General features: G+C 49.6%; 8 protein-coding genes across 8 annotated transcripts; 2 read left to right on the forward strand and 6 right to left on the reverse strand.

The window, feature by feature from the left end:
- Positions 1–984: 984 nt before the first annotated feature.
- On the reverse strand, positions 985–2,151 carry COCMIDRAFT_38512 (uncharacterized protein; the record flags this gene model as incomplete). The annotated part of the gene is made up of 4 exons (XM_007691721.1): positions 985–1,077; positions 1,136–1,831; positions 1,874–1,957; positions 2,005–2,151. The coding sequence occupies 4 exons, from the start codon at positions 2,149–2,151 to the stop codon at positions 985–987; spliced, it is 1,020 nt and encodes a 339-aa protein (XP_007689911.1).
- A 289-nt stretch (positions 2,152–2,440) lies between these two features.
- On the forward strand, positions 2,441–3,857 carry COCMIDRAFT_38513 (uncharacterized protein; the record flags this gene model as incomplete). The annotated part of the gene is made up of 4 exons (XM_007691722.1): positions 2,441–2,557; positions 2,622–2,693; positions 2,754–3,356; positions 3,540–3,857. The coding sequence occupies 4 exons, from the start codon at positions 2,441–2,443 to the stop codon at positions 3,855–3,857; spliced, it is 1,110 nt and encodes a 369-aa protein (XP_007689912.1).
- Positions 3,858–6,124: 2,267 nt separating this feature from the next.
- On the reverse strand, positions 6,125–6,283 carry COCMIDRAFT_100460 (uncharacterized protein; the record flags this gene model as incomplete). Its single annotated transcript, XM_007691737.1, has 1 exon — positions 6,125–6,283. A coding segment is annotated over one exon (159 nt), but the record flags the coding sequence as incomplete, so codon positions are not given.
- A 720-nt stretch (positions 6,284–7,003) lies between these two features.
- On the reverse strand, positions 7,004–8,326 carry COCMIDRAFT_100469 (uncharacterized protein; the record flags this gene model as incomplete). The annotated part of the gene is made up of 1 exon (XM_007691738.1): positions 7,004–8,326. One exon carries the CDS (start codon positions 8,324–8,326, stop codon positions 7,004–7,006), a length of 1,323 nt encoding a protein of 440 aa, XP_007689928.1.
- Positions 8,327–9,578: 1,252 nt separating this feature from the next.
- COCMIDRAFT_100522 (uncharacterized protein) lies at positions 9,579–11,043 on the reverse strand (the record flags this gene model as incomplete). The annotated part of the gene is made up of 3 exons (XM_007691739.1): positions 9,579–10,649; positions 10,706–10,803; positions 10,863–11,043. The coding sequence occupies 3 exons, from the start codon at positions 11,041–11,043 to the stop codon at positions 9,579–9,581; spliced, it is 1,350 nt and encodes a 449-aa protein (XP_007689929.1).
- Positions 11,044–12,104: 1,061 nt separating this feature from the next.
- On the reverse strand, positions 12,105–13,209 carry COCMIDRAFT_100510 (uncharacterized protein; the record flags this gene model as incomplete). Its single annotated transcript, XM_007691740.1, has 3 exons — positions 12,105–12,769; positions 12,828–12,984; positions 13,042–13,209. The coding sequence occupies 3 exons, from the start codon at positions 13,207–13,209 to the stop codon at positions 12,105–12,107; spliced, it is 990 nt and encodes a 329-aa protein (XP_007689930.1).
- A 709-nt stretch (positions 13,210–13,918) lies between these two features.
- COCMIDRAFT_38517 (uncharacterized protein) lies at positions 13,919–15,028 on the reverse strand (the record flags this gene model as incomplete). Its single annotated transcript, XM_007691723.1, has 1 exon — positions 13,919–15,028. One exon carries the CDS (start codon positions 15,026–15,028, stop codon positions 13,919–13,921), a length of 1,110 nt encoding a protein of 369 aa, XP_007689913.1.
- A 780-nt stretch (positions 15,029–15,808) lies between these two features.
- COCMIDRAFT_7015 (uncharacterized protein) lies at positions 15,809–23,437 on the forward strand (the record flags this gene model as incomplete). The annotated part of the gene is made up of 1 exon (XM_007691707.1): positions 15,809–23,437. One exon carries the CDS (start codon positions 15,809–15,811, stop codon positions 23,435–23,437), a length of 7,629 nt encoding a protein of 2,542 aa, XP_007689897.1.
- Between the last annotated feature and the right edge of the window lie 307 nt (positions 23,438–23,744).

A 23,744-nucleotide genomic window follows, 5' to 3' on the forward strand; every position in this document is an offset into this window, starting at 1 on the left:
GCTCCAAACCAGAACAAAGACCTAGCAAGGTAAAGACTTCTAATCCCATTCCGAAGCTAAGAAGGGGACCGTTGTGTTGGGGGATGTATCTGGTTCACACCCGTGCCGTCGCCCGCAGCAGAGGTCATTGGTTTGATTCTAGCTCCTCTTCTCCTACCCAGACGATGAAAGAATAGACATGTTACCTTTTCTAAAAGGTCTCTAAACAAGATATCGGCTGTAGAGCTATTATATATATAATCTTCAAAAACTCTGTATTATCTTCTTTCTCTTTTATTCTTAGTACATAGATGGAATAATATGACAAATTATATAAACACTGAAGAAATAGCTTTAGTGTAAATAGGAAGAGAGAACTTGGAACATTGAAGAACGAGTATAGTACATGTCTTATGAACCTAACTTAGGATCTAGAAACGAGAAAAATAAATACTCTAATTAAGCTATTATTGAACTAAGATTAATTAAAGTATTTGAATCTATGAAGCTCTAACCTTTGTACTACTTCCAGAATATAATTTTTATTTTAATTCTATATATTATGGCATGATACGTGATCGAGCTCAAAGGATCAGAGATGTGACACGCAATCAAGTAGATAGAAGTAAGCTGATATTTCATCGCTTCAAAAGGTTGATTGAAAAAGGTGCCTGTTCATGTATGAAAGAAAATCGCAATATATACTATGAGCTGGTTACGTGGTACTACACCACAATATAAATATCATTATTAGAAACCACTAGTTAATTCGTAGAGAGTGATCAGGGGCAGTCTTAGAAAGTAAAGTAACTGGTAACAAAAGAAAACTTAAGTTTATTATAACAAGCGATGATAAAATCTATGTATTCTTGAATCCTTATTGCTTCTAGTCCTGCTGTTCCGCTCATTCCCCAGGAGAACGCTTCTATAGGATGGTTGTGATGGCATGTCCATCCCATTACCTTACTGCCATCCCTTCCTTGGTGGGAATGACACGTCAAGTGATCACTGCCCCGCGGTGATCATTACCTTCTGACGTATACGGTGCTCAGCCTTCAACCTTTTGTACCGCGTCAGGAAGAGAATCTTTCTTGTTACCTGTAACACTTGGGACCCAGGAAGAGAAATATGAACCGAAACTCCCCGTAGCAGGTGCAGAGAGGTTCTGACCTTCCATTTCATCCCGCGGATTTAGCCCCCAAGCATCCTTGCTGTTATCCTTGACGGTTGTTCGACGCATATCGCGAAAGTGTTTGCCCTCGAAACTGCCTCTAGTAGCACGGTGCAATGTTGAAATGTTGTCCCACGCAATCATATCTCCATTTTCATGCCAGTCTACTGACAGCACATTCTTTGGGTGTGTCACTTGTCCAATCAGTTTCTTCATCAGTCTTTCGTTCTCTTCTTCTGGTAGAGGCGTGCCATCGCGAGTCTCGAGGTGGTGAAGGTAGTTGCCGACATAGAGAGTCTTGCGTCCAGACGGTTCGTGGGTCGAAACGATTCGAAAGCGCATAAAGGGCGAACTCCAGGGGTTGACATCCTTAAAGTACTCAGGGGCTCCAAGCTTACGAAGTTGCAAGAGCGAATGGCAACCAATCAAGTCCCTTTCAAGCAATTCATGTTTCAAATCTTCGTCTAGATCGTCCCATGCGGCCAGACTATCTGCATACTCGGTCTGCCCACCAGTACCTGGAGGAGGTAGCTGTACAGCACGTAGGATTGACCAGCTTGCTCGTTGCCGGTTGAAGGTACCATCGCTGTGGAACACATAGTTGCCTTTGCTAAAGTACGCACGGGGTGACTCAGGGTCTACGATTTTGCCGTCTTCACCGATGTTGCTGACGTCAAACAGCTCAAAATATTTCAAGCGCTGCTTTTTTACAGAGCGCCTAACATAGTCTAACTCGCCAAACCTTCGGGAGAACTCAATATGCTCTTCATCAGTCAAGTTTGCTTTGCGAAACACAAGCACGTTATACTGTAATATATTAGCAATTGCAAAATAACACAACACATCAAGCGTACTTTGGCCATTGCACTTTTAATCTCTTGCAACTGTTCTTCTGACATGTTGTTGAAATGGGCACCAACCACTTCAGCCCCGAAGGTAGGATGCAGCGGTCTGCAAGTTATAGTGCGGAAAAGCACGTCGCTGATAAGGGTTCCTGACATTGAGGCGAAGTGAACTGGCTAGTCGGATAGATTGTAATACAGATCAAAGTAGCGAGAACTTGAGAACTGTACATCAACTAGATATGAGGTGTGGGAATTCATGTGTTAAATCCTAGTGAAGACCCGACAATAGTAAGCTAGATATCATCTATGCAAGAAAATACAATCTGATAGTGTTTTCGTGCTGCGTGTCATAGATAGTTCACCATTGTTTCGAAACAGTACGTCCAAAATTACCTTGTTCGACCGATGCCCTGATGCGCCCATGGCTTACATATGGATAGTGTTCATGACATGGTCGATTTGCTTCTACGATGTGTTGGATGCAGACAAATTACATGAATCACTGCGAGGTCTAATTGAGATGGAAAATTGGCGAAAGCTTGGTGGTCGCCTTAGATTGAATGTATGGTACCTAATGTGCATGAAACCTTTCAGAGAATTGTAATGCTAACAGTCATGTAATGAAGGCGGCCGGTCGGGTAGACGTGCATATTCCTCAGCAATTCACATCTGATCGCCCTGCTGTGCACTTAACAAAGGTGGCGTATAGCAAGAGCATATTGGAACACTCGTTATTTGAAGCTTTACCAAAAGACTAGGCGTGCCCCTACATCCTGGACATCCCTCAGAACCATTGTGCAGAACTAGCTGGGCCAGATGCTCCCAAAGGCTTTTGCTATTTCCATTCGACTGATCGGCCAGCTCTGACATTACATATAATTACCTTTTCCGATTGTACTTTCGTTACACTGACCTTACTCCATTGCTTGACTGATGGCATGGGCATGCGTGAGTTGGTTGTGAACTGGTCAAGAGTTTTGCAAGGTGATACGGGTACTGTGTCGCCCATGGCCGATCCAGCCGACGATCCAGCTTATCGTCTTAGCAGTATGCCAGAGTCTCAACAAGAGGAACCCTACTTCCTAGAGTATAAGATGCTGAGAGGGTTCTCAACCGTTCTCTTCATGTGCCGCTTCATTGCCGATATTCTCTTCGGTCCGTGCAATCGCCAGCGGACGGTAGTTTTGCCAGCAGTTTTTGTTACACGCTTGCGAGAAGAAGCTTACGAGGATAACTCTTCTCTTAATCTGAGCGACAGTGAAATCATAACAACATGGCTAATACGATTGGTCTGTTCCCACATGTCTCTATCGTCTCGTCGGCCACTTGCCATTGGATCAGCAGTCGATCCCCGTGGTCGCGTACCAGAATCCATAATAAATCCAAGGAAGGCATACGTATCCAATCTAGTGGTCCATGCTTGGACGTTGACCACGGTACAGGATTTTCTAGGCCGGAGTCTAGGATACGCTGCAGGACTGTTCCGCCAGTCTATTGATCAACATCTTGAAAAGCCGCAACTACAATCCTTAATGCGGCTTTAGTATCAAAGTTACTCTAAGAGCGGTGTTCTGCCTCTATATACAGACCCTAGTGGTTTTCTTCTCACCGTCTCCAATGTTTCTAGGGCCCGCTTCCAAGATGCTGTTGACTTCAAGCCCGCTGTTGTTAAGAGAGGACTGGCTTCTCAGAATACAGACACACCAAGCGGGAAACCGATATGGTGTCTCAATGTAACGCATCCGCAGCTTGCACTGCCTGGTATAATTCATATACAGGGAAAAGACCACCACGGAAATTACTGGGTTTTGCTGTCGACGAACGACAGGGCATGGGAGAAAATCAATCAAATGAATGCCTAGTAAATTAAATGACGTAACTGCACTACTGTATGTACTTAGACTTTGCTCAAATATCTGGACTCTACGATGGTTGGCTGCTGGCATGTTTTTGTATCAATATTTCTCTAATATATCGCGTTCTATAAGTGAGTCGCGCCTACAAACAAGCTAACTACTCTACTGTGTTTAATCATCTTCAGAACTAGTGTGTGCTATCTACTATGATAGGTGGGTATGGGTGGAAGTTGGGTTGGGTAAGGTTTATGTAAGACCTGACTTAACTTCTGCTTAACTTCCTAGTAACCCGGCCTTATCTATAACCTGCTCCACCAGTGAACTGCACACCCCACCTAACCTGATCGGCGAGAAGGTGAGGGGCAGAAGATAGCTATCTACTCCGTGGTCAAGGCTGAGGGCTGATCAGGAGCATACATTCTCGCAAACATCGCAGAATAGGTAAAGATACTAGAATATAGGCTGGCTAGTGACAATAAGGTGGACCCTAGCCTATGCTAGCATCATAGGAGATAAGACTGTAGACAAGGAGGCTATAGGATGGAGGGAGAACAGCAGTAGACACCCACCAGCAGATGCGGACACTAATTGGGAAGGTGGCTTGGTCGACTCGGTCAAGACCTGAACATTGAGTTTTTGGGGAGGCCTGAGAGCGCACTCTTGCGACTGTTTACGGAAGTGCTAGGATGCTTGTATCTTAGTTTATGTCAATAAAGCCGATAGGGAGATGGTTGGAGGAGAATGAGATTGTTGCGTCTATTTAATCAAGGATTGAGCGTATAAGCTTTCCACTCATCGATATCAAATTTACTAATATAGATATTTTTTTACTCGTAAATGTTCAACTTTATCTCATTGAAAACACAAATAGTGATAGTAGAGTTTAGAATTACATATCTTTTCTTCCTGAAATTTAAAAGTACAGAGAAAGGTTTGTAAAATAGCTTATACTACGCTATAGGGATATGAGTAGTATACAAATCTGTACATTTATCAACCTATAGGATTAGTATAGTACGTGAGTTTTTGCGTCACCTAGGGATGGATGTTAGTTCAACTTTTAACACAAAACGTTGAGGCAGTTATCGCACCGTATGTGAGGAATGTAGACTTCATCATAACTACGATATAACTTGAGGGATTGCAACAGATTGCGTAGGCTCATATCTCGAACTCAGAGGTACTCAGCTACTTAAAGCCAGATAATCTCAAAAACTGCGCGAGTCTTATGACAATCAATTGCCTGCTCGCGCTTTACGGCTTCCTAGCTAGTAAGTCTTCCAGTCTGGGAGGCAAGCTACGGATACCCGAGTGGACGGAAAATCTATCCTTCGCGGATCTAGATGAGTCCTTTGTGAAATAATCGTCTCCCAGAATTTCTGCAAGTAGTGCACCAGGAATCTTTCACATCAATAAGGATAAGATGGGGAATAGAAGCAGCGATGCTTATTACCCCTCTTTCTGAAGCCGAGATGGGTGTCCAGATCGCGTATTCTATCATCTGGCGATACTACCAGGTCTTTGCCTGTAAAGTCCCGGAATATATCATCAGAATGCTAGCGGATTGGATGACGAGTTTCCATAAAGATCCGATGTCGTTTCCGCCGATCCCGCATTGGCCCCGGAAAAAAGATATTACATGGCTTCTATCTATGTTGCCAACGCAGTACTCTAATGGACATAATCCTTGATGTCGCCATCCATCTTCCCGTTCACAACAAATGTCAAAACACACTGTAATGTTCGTTCCACCTATTCCGCGCATAGCGCGCTCCGCTTAGAAGAGCCTCCACTTTCCCACAAACCATAAGCCTCATGCTGTGTAACTGTCCCCCGGCTGACCGGCAGATATCGGGGTTGCCGAGACAAATCCTATTCCTTCGAAGTAAGCCGCGGTTGCACTTTCGATGCGCCAAGGACCCCAGGGAGGAAGCGCCAAGGGAGGAACTTGGCGGAGATTTTGCTGACACTCTGTGGTTATTTTTGATACTTACTTAGCGAAGAGGATTGGAGGTAGTGAGGAGGAGAGCTGAATCGTGATATGCACGCCCTGCATGTTTTTTATGAAGCTACTGGCTGGGGCTATAGTGGCCAGGTGAAATCAGTGCGCTTGATAATGATAGGTAGAGATGGGTGGATGATGGTATTTTGAGAACCTTGCATCTGATAGGTCGAGTTGGTGCGTGATGCAAAGTCTCCATGATACCCTGCCTCCATGCTATGTAGTGTCCGGTAGCAGATCTAGAGGATACTCTAGTGCGATCAAATTCGAGCTAGGGGTGTTCCGTAATCCATGTCACATGGTTCTCTTGAAGTGTAGTTACGGTACTGTAATGTTCAAGTTTTGCTGGTCTGAAAAGAATAGCTGAAGCGGGAAGACGAAGAGTGAATGAATGGATTCCTAATTTCGAACCACTGCCGAGTGGTACCCCATATAGCTCTCGCCTACCTGAACAGATTTCAACGTGAACATTACTCTATAGGGGCTCGAAGATGTTTTACATAGCCCATCTATTTCACCCTCAGAACCAGATTTGGAATCAATCAAATCAACCAATTCGAGAGGTTATTTTTGATCTGATTTATGTATACTTCAGCCATTTTTGATTGAATCTTGATTGGTCTACTGAGGATCTCGTTTGGCTCTAGGCCTAATGACAGTTGTGTTTCTGAGAGTGGCCCAGACATGGTTCTTTCTGAGAACTGGTAGGTTGGATTTTGGGTATGATGCAGAATCTTTACTTTGTTTGATATCTATCAGCCCCCAGAGCGGATGGTGAGGTAATTTGTATATGGAAGTCTGGATACGTGTTCGGGATCAGCGATGCGCTGAAGTAAGGTGCGTCAAGACTAAAAATATGCGGCTCTTCATCTGAAACCAGGTCTTAGTGCAAGTAAGGAATAACTAATCAGCATATTTACGTGTTATGGTTCACTTCCCTCGGAAAAGCTGGGCAGTTTCTAAGCTGTTCATATTGATGAACCAGTAAAGCGAGACTACATAGTTCCTGGAGCTCGGTGGGAATGATATATGTCGTAAAATGAGATGATAAATAACGTCAAGGACTCGATTGACCCAGGCAATCCCATCAGTCCAGCCCATGCGGTGCATTGCTAGCAATACCACCTTCATACACCAAAGACAACATCCTTCACAGCGACAGGATACCCCCATCAACAAGCATCTGCCTGAAGTTCTCCAAACTCTGCTCTATCCCCAGCCCATCACTCAATGCCCTGTTCCTACTCGCTCCAATTACAATCTGAAACGTCTTCTCCGCAGTGGGCGTCAAGTACCCCCTACCCCTAATAACTTCGAACTCACTCTGGATCTTCGCAAAATTCAACAGACAAACATGTAACAGCACCTGATTACGCATCACGACATCGAGGCTCTGCAGACCCTCGAGCGATAGGGTTGGAAGAACGTGTGCGTTTCCGATTTCCCAGCTGCGCGTCCGCATTTCCATGTAGAGACGCTTGTACATGTTATTTACGTTCATGTTGCAGGACAGGAGTTGGAGGGCTAGGTCTGTATCTACTTTGCTGTAGGGCTCTGATGCGCTGCATCCGTAGCGCAGGTCGGCGCTTTCGGAGCCAGAGGAACTGCCGTCTGAAGTGTCTCCTGCTTGCCGGATGCGCGCCAGCAGTTCTGTGAATACGATGGAGTGCTGGAAAGTCTTGACCAGTACGCTTTTGTTGCTGGCGGGGAATTGAGAAGTCTCGGGGCTGTCTTGAAGATCGAGTGACACTTTGTTGTTGAACTTCATGAGTTCGCTCATGATAGTTTTGTCAAGAGTTTCGGATTCTAGAGACATGGAAGAGTCGTGTAGGAATAGATCGCGACACTCTTGCGATGTATGGTTGAATTGGGTGGTAGCAAGGAGGCCCTGGACGTCTGTGGATGAGTCCGTCATGTCGATTGATGAATTTGGGTTTTGCAACATCCTCTTTGTAGGCGGGATAGTGGCAATTCTTGCATTTTTCGAGTTTCCTTCTTGGCCCAGACCCTCGCCTAAATCTCGCCATGAATGGTCGATATCATATGTTGACCATATATCATAGTCGGATCTTGCGTCTGTTGCCATGGGATATGATGGGGGAACATCGGCGGTGAATTGTCCTCGATTCTGTTCGGCTGGTGTATTTGAATGCTGCCCGCCTACATCTTGAACAACTTCGGAAACTTGATAGCTGCTGCTAGATGCATAAGAAGGGGTCCTGAGCTGTTTCCAGTGTCTGTGAGTTGGCTCATCTGACGGTCTGTTTAGATGTTGCTGACCCTCCATGGACGTGATGCACTTCACGCGTGCTTGCCAGCATCGACGACATTGTTGTAGTTGAGCAAGATCCCAGTTGCTGCCCCGATCGCAGCGTGTTTTCATCCTTCTACATCGGTCGCATGCTGATCGTCGACTAATCTCCTTCAAGCGTAGTTCGTTGTCGACATCCGCGTACTGGTCCTGGTCCTGCATATTGAAGATGCTGGAATCGTCCCAAGCGTTGTGTGATAGCGTCTTTGAGTCACCGTGTTGCAAAGGAGCCCAGAAAATGGAGTGAAAGTTTATTTACAGAACAGGTGGACTGAGTGGAGAGGAAGTCTTACGTGGCCACCCCAGCTTTACGAAAACCTGCCTATATTGTCGCCTGGATATTTCAACTGATTACTTGCATGCCAATCCCAATTGCCATGACTACCAACCACCAGTGTATGTCAATATGTCAGAATGACGAGCTTTGAGGCCATTATGAGGGGGATCCCAAAGGATTATTCACCGGCATCTCTCATGTGCATCTGGTCAGGCGTCAGCCGCTGGTGGCCCTATCTGATCCTACCTATGGGACGGCAGAGTGAGATCCGTTCAAGATTCGAGAGCCTAGGCAGTCTTATTGCCGTGTAAAAGGTGAATGACCAATCCGGCAGCGTGGTTGATTCGGAGCATGCTTATGGAATGTCAAAAACCCGAGCTCCCATACCATCCTCGAGAAAGTCCTGTTCACGACATCCTCTTAGTCAGTTTATAAACGTGTGCATGTACGAACGTTTTAACCAGAGCCGCGGACGCACGTGTCTGTAAGTACCAGTGGCTAGCCCGGGGCAGACATACCCACCCTTGTCGATCCATGGGGTTGCCGAGGGAAGTGGATCCCGGGCCCGAAAACGGACCCTAAAAACTTACCCGCCCACACCGATGCAAGCCATGCAGTTGCTGAAATGCATATGCTGCATTCCGACGGCAGTCTCGGGCTCCAGACAGCATGCTGACGGGTGTGATCACTGCCCTGAAAGTTGTCAGTGTGGGTATTCGGGTTTTGACGAATACAGCTAAGATCTGTCAGCCGCGGACTGAGATCCAATCCCGACCAGTGGAACGCGTATCCAACGAGGCTCATTTAGAGCATGTCTATGTCGCTAGTATCTTTTTGGCATCATGCAGGTGCTAGATTGTGTGGGCGCGGTTGGACACGCGCGATGGAATTTCGCCTTGTCGACATTTGCATGTTAGCAAATGAAATGATGAGACTGAAATCACGGACACATAGTACTGCGCGTCATATGTTATGTATAATTACAAATTGAACTTGCCGAGCTGGCGAATCACCACATCAAGTCCTAGGGGGGGGGGCGGGAAAGTCAAATGTTCATTCCTGATGGTTTTGGATGGTATTGCTTCTCTTACTCCCCACGATTGCGGATGCAGTAAACTTGATCTACCATGAACATACCTACAGCCAACCGAGATAGTCGAGTACAAAACTAGTCCCACTAAAGAGAGCAGTCACGCCGGAGTAGACGAGAAGCGCGCCATATCCACTTCCATAGCCTGCTGAGGCCTGTCCCCGCCAAGGCTCGCCCTCTACAAGCGCTTCGCTCAAGGGTCCCGACACAATATTTCCGATACCTCTGGCGAGCAACAGGTAGCCCATGACCACCACTGGGTCGGCTGAGCTGTGGCCTGCACTCTCGCCTTTCTTTGCAACGTCTCGCATGATCCCTGGATACACAGAAGTCCAGCTCCCTGCGAACAAGCCGTAGAAGACGCAGAATACGTAAAGAACGGGTAACGATGTCGCGAGTCCCCAAATAACGAGAACAGACATGGCGGTGCCTAGAGCCGAGACGACAATACACGTCGTGACTTTGAGTTTATCAGTCATCCAACCCATGATAACGCAACCAATTGTAGCAGATATGTTGACAAGCATGATTGTCAATGTGGACAAGAAGTCGGACGCGCCAAAAATTCTGCGGGCATAGGTGGGCAGATAGATACCCGGTAGGAAGTAGCCGGTAGCTTGTATAAAGTTGAATAGTTGATGAAGGGCAAATAACTTTGACATGAGGTGGCGCACATTGAATGGCGATATGTGTGTAGTTGCAGAATTTGGAAGCCTGGGCTTGATAAAGAAGGACAAAGGCAGTGTGGCAGCAAAGAAGATACCAGCCCAGATTCTCGTAGCTGTCTCGAATCCGAGATTGTTGAGAAGTACTTGAAGAACCAGGGGGAGTACAACACCTCCAGTACCTGCAGCGCTCCACATGACGCCGTAAGCCATGCCTTTGCGTTTGGCGAACCATTCATCGATATAGACGACACAAGGACAGTAAGCGAAGCAGCCGCCGATTCCGAACATGAGGCCCTGAGTTCCGATGAGTTGGGGAACGGTAGTGCAAAAGGAGCTCATTGCCATGGATAGAGTCGAGGTGAAGAGGCCCAGAAGCGTGAACCAGCGGGCCCAGCGTGGCAAGAGGCGGCAAAGCATGAGAACAAAAGGTGTTCCCATGTACAGAGTTCCCTGTAGTATTGATGAGTTTTTCATACCAGGAAATGCATGCTTGGAAACTCGCTTACCAGAGTGGTGGTACCAATGACTGCAATGTCGCCTGAACCGGCAAAGGGTTCATGGGTGGAATAGAAATCCTGGAAGACGCCAAAAGAGAAGCCGAATCCTATTGAGGGCTCAGTAAGTCTAGGGAACAGAGACGAAAGCATAGAAAGAAACACTCACCGAACACAAAAGCCTCGACAGCCCAACACGCTGCTAAGAACAGCCAGGCTGCCTTTCCGCTGTCGACTGGCGGGAGCGTGCTTTCATCGTGAGTAGTCTGAAGATGAGACTGTGTGTTGTTCGCATCCTGTGAATGGCGGCCAGAGTCGAGGGTGTCGAGCTCGACCGTTGCTGGAGCCATGTCAAGGAATGGGTTGCGAGGAGGATAGTAGTAACCGTGAAGCAGGCAACCAAAGCATAGCTGCTCAGGGCGTGTATGTACTTTAGAGTGGTTGGCGAATGAAGATTGTTGGAGCAAACGCCATGTTGGGGGCTGCAAACGCGACGTGGTGGCTGCTTGGCCGTCATGTTGACGTCACGCATCCAACGTGAAGCCATGGGCTGGCTGCGATCCCTCGAGTTGAGATATTGCCCGAAGCGGAAGGTGTTGGTTTCGCTATACGACGTGTTTGGCAGCCACCGTCTGATCCTTGTTCGGACTTCCGAGGAGGAGCGTTTGTCTGTCTCCGATCGATGATTTTTTGCTGCTTGGCTACGAGCCCCTTGCTTACCTTCACCATCACAACGCATCCGTCCTAACACTACCAAGACCGAAGTGCATGGTTATCCTGGTACGGCATCTCTACACCCACCAATCTCCTAGCTGCTACACACATCTACGCATCAAAATGGACAATGCAGGCACCTCGTGTGCTCCGACATCTACCACAGTGCCGCAATCTCGCATTGGCGCTGCATACTAGGCGAACAAGGAATTGGCATTGGCACGCTCGTACATTTCTGCATGGCTGGCTCGCTTCAAGCTGAAGCCATTTCGCAGTGATGAATATTATTTCATCGCTGGTCGCCTTACAAGCGGCTCCATGTCTCGCCTCGGAAGAGGCTGCATATCTCGCGGAGACGACCAAGGAGCGCCTCACCCAGATCCAGTTTAGATTTCACCAAAGTTGAAGCCACTTTACAGGGCAACTGACTGGGGTTGTACACTCGGATCATGCTTGTATAAACACCGGGCACCCCATCAGCTAATTACGTAGCTATTCGGCATACACACCACCTTCCTTTTGAATTTACCCCGACCACTAATTTCAAACTCGCCGTCGCTCTGAAAAACACGTCACAGCTTAGGGGAACATCACCAATGCGTGGCAAGAAAGAGCACCAGGCGGATGCAAATCAAAGTGGCTATTTCACAGAACAAGACGTCAATTCTCCAGAACTACACACAATATCCAAAAATGACTAGTACATGATTGCAGTACGGCGTCGGTGGTACTCGAGCGCAGTCATCTCCTCATACTTGGACTTGGTACCCTTTGGCACAAAGATAGGAATCGGTCCAGCAGACGTCTTGCGATTGGCTTTCAGGAAGAATGCCACCGAGTACCTCTCCGGCAGCGTCCCGTCTTCCGTCTCACCCGACGCCGCAACCTGATGCAGTCCAGCCGGGATCCTTCCGTTGCTCCATCGCTCAAGCGTGTCGCCAACATTGATGAGTAGTTCCGTCTTTTCAACAAGAGGCACAGATACATACCCTCCAGGATTGTTCTTATCCTCAATCTGGAGACCGCCCGTACTACCCTGCGCCAACAGAGTCAGAATGCCGAAATCCGTGTGCGGCCAAATGCGCTTTGACTTCCCATCTGCAAGCTCCTTCACGTTGGTTTCTGGGTAGTATATCATTCGGATCTCGCTCGCGTGGCCCTCGCATCGATCGACGAGAGCGCTCTTGGGCAGATCCAACGCAATCTCGAGCGCTTCCATTAGCTGCAGCGAGAGATGCTGGCTCTTGATGAAGTACTGCTCCATCCAGTTCTTGAACCCAGGGGCTTTTTCTTCGGAGGGATACACGTTTGGAAATTCGGGATCGTCAACGGGTCCCATATCGAAATGCTCCTGCAAAGAAGCTTAGTACATGTCCACCATTGTTAGTAACAGGCATGCTTACCTTCAGGTCCTTTAGACCCTCGTTATTGACTCTGACCATGTTGATCACTCCTGGTGTGTTCAACGTCGCAGTGGTCTCAGCACCGATGCAGCTCCATCCACGTTGCGGCTTAGGGCCAATAACGTTGGCGAACTCTTCTTTGCCTTCCCGGGGAAGTGTGAACAAATTGCGGCTCTGTGTGTCGTTAGTCATATATGGAAACAAGTGTACTGGGTTTGTTGGCAAAATTACCTGTTGAAATAGCTCCGAGTTGGTCTTGTCGTCCAAGTCATGGTTAATCAGCTTGACAAAGCCAACTTCAGTAATGCCATCTAGGAATGCTTGACAAAACTCCTTGCGCTCTTGATCAGTACCAGTGAACTTGGTAAAGTCTAGCGTTCGGAGATTCATATTGACCATGTTGGCGGTAATGTTTGAAAAGTCCAAGATATATTGAAGTAATATTGTCAAGATGAAATAGTGAAGAGTGGCTTGTTACTAGAGTTCAATCCCGAATATTATGCTCATTTCATTCATCATTTAAACACAGCATTTCCGGTAAAGAGAAAGCTGCATAATCTCAGTCGGTTTCCCATCGACGATGTTTTTGCCATGGTAGCCTATGATGATGCTGACCCGGAGTCGGAGGGCCCGCATAGAGATTTCACGAACGGTAGCCGATCTTGCATCCGTTATTCCTACGACTGTATCGGCTGCAAGGTGAGATTTCGGAATAGTCGTCGGACTTCCGAACAGGGGTTGTATACACGGTATTCTATCACCATCTCGATCGGCCTTGGCATTGACCAGGCTGGCGGTAATGAGAGGCTCCAAGTCTTGATTGCCAATTCGTCAGTGTCGATCCAATCATGTCGCAAAAGAACTACAATGGGACATGTGCGTGCAAATCTACTTACCAGCAAACGCAAGAAAAAGGCGGTTCGGTGTACAGGCCTCTGGTTGTATTGTATATGATGAGCGAACCCTAGTGCAGGCAAATGTACAACAGATACGTTCATGTTTATTGTAGTGAAAGAATCGAAGATGAACATCTCAGTTACGAATGTGCGAGAAATTAGGAAATTCAAAATAACTCCACTTCAATCACACCAACTATACCATCCAAACCTTAGAGTTTCCCTGTATCCCTGAACACCGCCCTGAAAAATTCACAAAGTCTCCCAAACGCCACTTCACTAATCTGATAATGAAAGACAATCCGCCCAAAAATTGGCGCCCCAATCTTAACATCAAACTTCCCCGCCGTCGCATAAAAAACCTCAGGCACCAACCCCGACGCTTCGAGATCAACCCAAATAATGTTCGTCTCCGTCGGCACCGCCAGCTTCCCACCAAGCTGCTCCCACAGCCGCGACGCCCTCGCCGCTTTATCCTGCGCAGCTTTCAGCTTGCCTGCAAGAAAAACTTGATCGATAGCTACACGCGCCGGCGCAGCAATCACACCAGACGACCGCGTACTCCCACCCAGCAACTTGCGACTCCACTTCGCTCGCTGGATGAACGCCAAAGTACCCGTCACAATACTTCCAATGGGAGCCCCAAGACCCTTGGTAAAACACATCTGGATGCTGTCAAAGCATTCGCCCATATCGCGCAAAGTGCAGGCTCCAGCCGCCACTGCTTCCCATAGTCTTGCTCCATCAAGATGCATATGAATTGGCGGGTTCTGCGCGCGCGCCCACTGGGAAATAGCACGGATTTCCTCCAACGGCATGACGGTGCCCCAAAGGGTATTTTCCAAACTGATGATGCGGGTGGGGCAGTCATACACGGTTGTCGTGGTGGTGGCATGTTTTTTGACATCAGCGAGGGTGAGGTGGTGGCCGTTTGACGGGACCACTTGCTTGATCATTGCGCCGAAGAGGCTGGATGCGCCACCGCCTTCGAGGATGATGATGTGGCCGCGGTGGTCGGCGAGGATGGAGTGTGGCGGGGCGCCGAGGGCGGAGCGAAGCGCGACTTGGTTGCCCATTGTGCCGGAGACGACTAGGAGGGCGGACTCATGGCCTACGAGGCTGGCGACGTAGTCTTGGAAGGAGTTTGTGGTTTTGTCTTCGTCCATGTCGCCATCGCCGAGGGAGGTATTGATGATGGCTTCAAGCATGGGGAGTGTGGGCTTGGTGAAGAAATCGGAGCGGAAATCGTTGGATGCCTCTTTGTTGCATGCCCATGCAAGATCGGCAAAGGGGGGTTGTAGCTCTCCAGCACTAATAGCCATTGAACTATGTCCGTTGGTTTGAGGTTTGACACTGGTAGGGTCGGGAGCAAGGGAAAAGTCCCAGGGCTCTTCTGAGGGAGCAGGTCCCAAACCGTTCGTGAACGGCGCAGGGAGCGGCATTTCGGTTGCTACTTGCATGATGCGAGCCGTAGGGGGTACTGGTAGAAGTTCTCTGAGATGAAATATCCTGAAAAGTACTTTGCGGATGGAGAGAAAATAGAAGTATAACTTTCAGTGATAAGATCTAATGATTAAAAACCACGATATGACAAAGTGATCAAACTCCTAGGCAAGCCCGAGGTCTTGACGAAAAATCACAAGCTGGGAAACGCTTGAATGATACAGCGTACGTTGCAACAGTCTGTGTGTGATGGTCGTCCTGCAAAGCCGGAGAAGGAGTCAGTACCGATCGCGATATGACATGGGTCACGTCCGCGGCACCGATCTCGTCATCACCGACTATCGGAGACTGGTTCGCATAAGCAGGTCCGGATTGCTGATCATCGATTTGAGATCCCGTAACCGACCCGGAGCTAGTCCACGGAGGCATGGAGTAGTCGCCTTGCCTGTTCAGGGTATCGGGGTCGGGTCAATCTTGATGTCCACCATTGAGGAATATGGCCGAGGGCTGATATTACAAAATCTCGTACTGTTCTTTGGATATCTGAAATCGTCCAAGGTGCTCCTATAGCTTCAACATTAACCCAACCGAACGAGCAATTATCCAGTAGAGGTCAAAGCAAAAACACTTCTCCTTCACTTGAACACATCTGTTAAGCAATGGCTATCATTGAAAATGCCATCCAGTCCTCTTCGACCTCATATCAACCAAATACAACCTTGTCCGCCATGAGCAATTCCATTTCACCCGAAGACTACCAAGAAATCATCGAACGATACAATGACACGCTCGACACCACCATTCTCGGACACAGCTTACCCCGCCTTCTCCAAAACACCGCTGAAAGACATCATGACAAGATTGCCATGATATGCGGCGATGAGAAAGTAACATTCGGAACACTCACAACACTTGCAACACAACTTGCCCATGTTCTGGTAACCCAAGGCATCGGGCGTGGCGAGGTCGTTGGCATCGCCCTGGACCGTTCCATCGACCTCGTCGTAGCACTACTGGCTGTCATGAGGACGGGCGCAGCGTACATGCCCATCGACCCGGGCTTCCCTACCGACCGCATCCGACACATGATCGAGGATGCAAACCCAATACTTGTCATCGTCAGCGCCAGCACACGACTGGCATCTCAATCCTGGGGATGCGCGACACTGGGCCTTGATGAGACGCGAGATATGATGGTCGCCTCAAAGTCTCAAATAGATGACGTAGACACGGATCCAAAAGCAGAAGACCTCGCATACGTGATTTATACTTCAGGCTCTACTGGTAAGCCAAAAGGGGTAGAGATCAGCCATGGGGCGCTGTCAAATTTTTTGTGTGCGATGCAGCGAGAGCCAGGATGCGTGGAAACAGATCGGTTACTTGCCATAACAACGATATCTTTCGACATTGCAGCGTTAGAAGTCTTCCTTCCGTTGCTGTGTGGCGCAACGATGATCATGGCCCAGGCGCACGAGGTTAAGGATCCAGAAGCTACACTCGGATTGATTCAGCAACACAATGTTACCATGATGCAGGCGACGCCTGCGACCTGGCAGATGCTACTAGATGCTGGCTGGAAAGGGGACCCACGTCTCTCCAGGATCTTGTGCGGTGGCGAAGCGCTGTCTCGTAGGCTCGCTGACCGGCTACTATTGTGTGCAGAGTCGGTATGGAACATGTATGGCCCGACTGAGGCGACGGTCTGGGCAAGTATCTGGAAAGTATGTCCAGGAAAGGATGTGGTCATTGGAAAGCCTATCACCAACTACCAACTCTATGTACTTGATGAAAGCCTTAGGCCGGTACCCTTTGGATGCACTGGCGAGCTATATATCGGCGGAGTGAGCTTGGCTAATGGGTACCGCAATATGCCTGAAGTTACGCAATCGCGCTTCGTTCGAAACCCCTTTCACAATGGTCTCATATACCGTACCGGCGACATAGCCAAGTTCGATGGTCCAGACAGGTTGATCGTACTAGGCCGTGCTGACGGGCAAGTAAAGATACGAGGCTATCGGATTGAGCTGGGCGACATTGAGGCAGCAATAACTGATCATAGTGATATCCTTGACGCTGTTGTGATTAGCAGAAACGACAGACTGATAGCGTACTGCATCAGCGTTGACGGCGAAAGCAGCCACGAAATCGAGGCGACACCAACACTTGACAGCGTGCTGCGTCCATGGTTAGCGCAGCTTCTACCAGCGTACATGATGCCAGCTTTCTTCGTCAGCCTTAAAACATTCCCTATGACGCCGAACAACAAGGTTGATCGAAAAGCCTTGCCAGATCCAAAGGTTGCAGTCAAGTCCAAGCTCAGCAGGCCGCTGACTGATTTGGAGGACAAGCTCCGGGTGATCTGGGCAAAAGTTCTGGGTCACAACTGCATCGGGCTGGATGACAACTTCTTTGAGATAGGTGGCGACTCTGTACGAGTGATTCAAATGCAAAAGCAGGTGCAAAAGTTGGTTCACTGGAAATTGTCTCCAGCCCGGCTCTTCCAACATTACACCATCAAGACATTATCGGCTTACCTAAAAGGAGAAGGCGAAATCACAACAGACCCTATCTCTTCACAAAATCATCGCATAAGTCCAGATAATGAGGATATTGCTATCGTGTCGATGGCATGCAGGTTACCAGGTCAGATCGCATCTCCGGAAGAGTACTGGGATCTTCTCGAGAATGGCGCCGATGTCATAATCGACGTGCCAAAAGACCGCTGGGACGCCGATGCCCTCTATGATCCTAACCCAGGCACTCCAGGAAAATCATACTGCCGGAGAGGTGGATTTATGTCGTCCATTGATGAATTCGATGCTTCGTTCTTCGGCATATCGCCTAAGGAGGCGCGGGCTATGGATCCTGCGCAACGTATCGTGCTGGAGACGTGCTGTGAAGGCTTCGAGCGGGCTGGATATACAGATAGGCAACTACGAGGTAGCCGTACGGGTGTCTTTATGGGTGTGTGTAGCATGCCAGCACACTCGACAGCGCCGTGTTTGCAGGAACTTAGCGGGTACGATGCAACAGGTTCAGCAGGAGCTACTATGTCTGGTCGCTTGTCATATGCTCTTGGTCTCGAAGGACCGGCCCTCACTGTGGACACAGCGTGCTCCTCGTCTCTTGTGACAACCCATCTGGCGTGTAATGCACTTCGTCAAGGAGAGTGTGATATGGCTGTGTCCGGTGGAATTACACTTTTGCTCACTCCTGGAATGCACGTCGAGTTCAGCCAGCTCAAAGGCATGTCTGCTGACGGCCGGTGTCGAGCATTTGCAGAGGATACACAGGGAACTGGCTGGGCTGAGGGGTGCACGATGGTGTTATTGAAGCGGTTGAGCGATGCTATCCGGGATGGCGACAAGGTTCACGCGCTTCTTCGGGGCACCGCTGTGAATCATGGTGGAAGAAGCGCCCCAGGGTTGACAGTGCCGAGTGGAATGGCACAGCAACGACTTGTGCATGCAGCATTAGCTTCAGCAAATCTGGCACCTAGCGACATCGATTACGTTGAAGCACATGGTACAGGAACCAAACTGGGAGATCCCATTGAGGGCACAGCCCTGGCCGAAGTATTCGGCGAAAGTCGAACAACTGAATCAGAGCCACTGTGGATTGGTTCAGTAAAGTCGAATATCGGGCATACACAAGCGGCAGCTGGCTTGGCTGGACTACTCAAGGTTGTTCTAGCGATGCAACACAACACGATCCCCCGGACTCTGCATGCTGAAAAGCCGACATCAGCGGTAGACTGGCAGGGTGCTAACATGGCACTTGTACAAGAACCACAGCCCTGGCTACCACGAGCAGATCGGCCTCGAAGAGCAGGTATCAGTGCATTTGGCATCGGCGGCACCAACGCCCATGTTATCATAGAAGAGGCTCCGCTAAAGGATGAGACATCGCACCCGTTGCCGGCCTTACTTCCAGCTGGATTTCCATTCCTGCTATCAGGCCACACTGATGCCGCTCTTCGCCAACAAGCCGATAAGCTACGACGATACATCGCGAGTGCAAAAGAAAATCATGGAGATCGTCTTGGTCACATGGCTTTCTCACTAGCGACTACGAGAAACCATTACCGACGACGGAGAGTGCTCTTGGCCAAAGATAAGACGGAGCTTATGTATAAATTGAGTTCGATGGCAGGTACAAGCGAGAATGCCGCCGATCCATGTATAGCTGTCCTTTTCACCGGCCAGGGAAGCCAAGTTGTAGGCATGGGTAAAGATCTCTATGACATATACCCCGTGTTCCATGATGCTGTAGACGACATAGCAGCCCATTTCACAGAACTGGAGATGCCGTTGAGGGAGGTAATGCACGCCGCTCCAGATAGCGAGGCTGCCGCACTGTTACAGCGCACAGACTTTGCACAGCCGGCCCTCTTTACGTTGGAAGTTGCTCTTTGGCATCTCTGGAAAAGCTGGGGTGTAGAGCCGAATTACGTCCTCGGTCATAGTGTAGGAGAGCTGTCGGCAGCGCATGTCAGTGGGATCTTGGACCTCTCAGACGCCTGTCGTCTGGTCGCGGCACGCGGTCGATTGATGCAGGCTGTCCCAACTCGTGGCAGTATGGTTGCATTAGAAGCTAGCGCGGAAGAGGTTTCAAGAACGATGGATACCATTGGGGTTGTCAACAAGGTCGATATTGCGGGCCACAACACGCCAAGGCAAACTGTGATATCTGGCGATTGTGACGCGGTTGAAAAATTGGTGGCATACTTCACTGGTCTCGGACGCAAGAAGAATGTACTCGATGTATCGCACGCCTTTCACTCGCACCATATGGACTGCATGCTTGCAGCATTCCAAGCTGTGGCTGACAGTGTACAATTCCACCCACCAAAGCTGTGGATAGTGAGCAGCCTGACCGGCAAACCCGTCGAGGCGGATGAGCTTCAACAACCCGACTATTGGGTTTCACAGGCACGCAGCGCAGTGCGTTTTGCGGATGGCATCCAGATACTTCATCAGCAGGGCGTTAACATATTTCTTGAGCTGGGACCGCAAGCGGTTTTGAGCGGATTGGGAGCAGCGTGCCTTGTAGCAGATCAGTCAGTTGCCTGGCTGCCATCACTAACCACCCGAAAGCCCGGCGCGTCAACGATGCAGAGCAGCCTCGCAGAGATGCACGAGCGCATGGTGTCTATAAGCTGGCATGCTTACTTTGAGCTTCTGGGCTACTGTGAGCGGGTGGAGCTGCCAACATATGCATTCCAGCGAGAACGCTTTCCTCGTGCTCGCAGCAGAATCAATGCTGATAGTGTACAACAACACGACCAGAGCCAGGACCAGCACGAGACTCTCAGTGCTGTAGATCGATTTGCATTTGAGGTATCGTGGCAGCAGGCCGACCGTTCGAATTTGAGAAAAGGCGGTTCGTGGGGCCTCCTATGTGCGAGCCCAGATGGGGAACAAGGGTGGATAAGACGATTCGAAGCGGGCCTGATGTCTGCTGGCTTGTACGTGCAACGGATCGAGCGGCTACAAGATGGTGGAGAGCTCGACGGCGTGCTGTGCCTGTGGAACGCAGAAACGGACTCTGATGATGTCGCAGACCAGGCGAGAGAGCTGACAGCCAAAGGATTGGCTCAGTTGCAGGATGCCGCGAGCACACAGTTCATGTCGCAGCTGCTATGGGTGACGCACAACGCGGTCGGTGCTAGCGTGAATGCACGTGACGACAACCACTATTCTGGGACCGGATTGGCTGCCGGGCCGTTATGGGGCCTAATGCGTACGGCCCGTAGCGAGCATCCCGACTTGCATCTACGCCTCCTCGACATCGACTACCACCACGATGACAACAATGACAGCGACGACGACATCAACGTCGATGCCCTCGCGGCGGCGTTGGCGCTCAGATCGGAGCCTGAATGCGCAGTACGCCACGGACAGGTTCTAGTGCCTCGTTTACAACCCATCGCTATGCCACAAGAACTGCCGCCCCCTACCCAGCAGCAACAACCTATGGTCCGTCCAGATGGCGCCGTTGTCATCACAGGTGGGCTTGGCGATCTCGGTGCAAGAGTTGCGCGGTGGCTGGCGACTGCACACGGCGTACGTACTCTGGTGTTGACCTCGCGGCGCGGCATGGCAGCGCCGGGTGCGCAGGCGCTCGTGAACGATCTTGCTGCGTTGGGTGCAGAAGCTACCGTCGTTTCTTGTGACATTGCAGATCGCCAGAGCGTCCAGCAGCTCATGGCCATGTTTGACGACAACAAGACACCTCTACGCGGTGTGGTGCATGCTGCTGGTGCCCAAGACAATGGCGTTCTTCGGGCCTTGACGCCGCAGCGATGTGCCACCGTCTTTGCCCCCAAGGTAGATGGCGCTTGGCATCTACACCAACTGACCCAACATCTCAGCCTTGACTTCTTTGTCATGTTTTCGTCCATCTCTGGGGTGTTGAGCATGTCTGGGCTCGCCAACTACGCTGCAGCAAACACCTTTCTGGATGCCCTGGCATATTTACGTCATGCCCAAGGTCTGCCTGCTACGTCTGTAGCTTATGGCCCCTGGGAGGGTGATGGCATGGCAGCCAACATCATCGGCCCCACTCGAGCACGTCTTGCTCAATCTGGCCTCGACATGCTTGCTCCGGAAGACGGTTTAGAGCTACTTGGATATGCTGTGCGTAGTCATCGAACCCTCACTGTCGCCGCTGCCTTGGATCAGCCTCGTTTGAAGAAATGTCACCGGGAACGAGGTGACAATCCTCCTTTTCTGCGTTCCATTCTCAGTGGGGGCAATGCAGAGGAGCAACCACTGAATTCAGGCTACCATCTGCGTAAAGAGCTACTCCTGGCAGACCTCGAGCAGCGCCCTCAGCTCATGCTGGCCATGCTTCAAGAAACTGTAGCCAAAGCCTTGGGCTTCAAAAAACCAAGTGACGTCCATGTCGATAAGCCTCTTCAGGATATCGGCATAGACTCTTTGACTGCGGTTTTGATACGCAATCAACTCGCGAACTTGACAGGCATGCCATTGATGGCCAACATCACATTCCAGCATCCCAACCTCAAAGCCCTCGGACAGACCTTACTTTCAGAGCTGAACTTGAATGATAGCGAATCTGGTTCTTCACTTGGGAGTAGCACAGCCACTACCACGCTCATGTCCGATATGGTCCCGTTGCTTGACCTCGAAGCCATCAAGAGAGGCTGTGTCGATCCCAGCTTCACCTTTGAGAATGCAGGCGAAGCTCCTACATCCCCTTCATCTGTTTTCATCACCGGTGCCACGGGGTTTGTTGGCGCTCACATCACTCATGATCTGATGGAGTTTGGCATCGCCGTCTACTGTTTAGTACGTGCCGAGACCGATGATGAAGCTATGGAGCGTTTGATCGCAGCCCTTGCAAGTTACAGCCTTTGGAACCCGGAATACACACCACTGCTCCATTGTGTTGTAGGGGATATGTCCCAACCTCTTTTTGGCTTGCCCGAACACACATTTGATTTCCTTGCGGACCATGTGGATGCCATCTGTCACTCCGGCGCACTCGTAGACTGGATGCGTCCGCTCCAAGACTATATCGGCCCTAATATGGTGAGCGCGCATGAAGTGCTGCGCTTGACGTCGCAAGGCAAGGCTAAAACGGTCCATCTTATTTCCACAATGTCCACAATACCCAAGTACATGGGCTACGACGTCAAAGAAGGAGATCAGGAATATGGGTATGCTACATCAAAATACGGGGCCGAGCGCATGATGGCTGCAGCCCAATGGCGTGGTGCCAAAGTATCGGTCTACCGCCTTCCTTTTGTCACTGCATCATCCACCACTGGTCGCTTCCGCCTCGACCGCGGTGACTTTCTGCACCATTTCATCGCCGGCTGCGTGGAAATGGACCTTTTTCCATCCATAGACGCCAATCTTGCCGCTGTGCTACCTGTTGACTACCTTTCCAAAACCATAGTTACCATGATGACCAAGGACCTGCACCTCATCGGCCAAAACTATGATTTCGCCAATGCGCATGCACCCACCTTCAGCCACTTCTTCCAACTCATGAGTGACGCAAGTACTGGCCAGGAAATCGTGCCTTTTCTGGCATGGAGAGAAAGAGCTCTGAACTATGCCCTGGCACACAGGTCGAGTCTAATTGCCCGTATCACAGCGCTGATTGACGGTGTTATTGACGACAAAGGCGCGACTGCTATGGTTACTGGACCGCCCTTGAAGGACAATGTCCTAGGCTCTGCCCACTTCCCTGCACCTTTGGTGGATGCTGATTTTGCGCGAAAGTATGTTCGTTGTATTAGCACTTGTGCTGGTTAAGATATGGTACTCGAAAGTACATAGATTAATCTCAACTTTGCAGCAAAGCTGAAATTGTAACTCAAGGAGTAGATTCGATGTTCAAGGGATGCTCACCGAAATGGTAAATTCGGCTACAATATTGGTGGCGGTTTGTGTGGATCTGGCTTATAATAGATTGGTTGTGACATGGCTATAACAGGCGCATGAGTAAGTAGATATCGGAACATCTCAAAACCAGCTGGCTCTGATCGGGTCTGCCTATGGCCCGCAAGAAGCGGGATGAGCCATATGCTGTCCCTGTAGACTGGCTGACCAGGCTTTCGTA

Source organism: Bipolaris oryzae, assembly GCF_000523455.1.
Source record: "Bipolaris oryzae ATCC 44560 unplaced genomic scaffold scaffold_107, whole genome shotgun sequence".
NCBI lineage: Eukaryota > Fungi > Ascomycota > Dothideomycetes > Pleosporales > Pleosporaceae > Bipolaris > Bipolaris oryzae.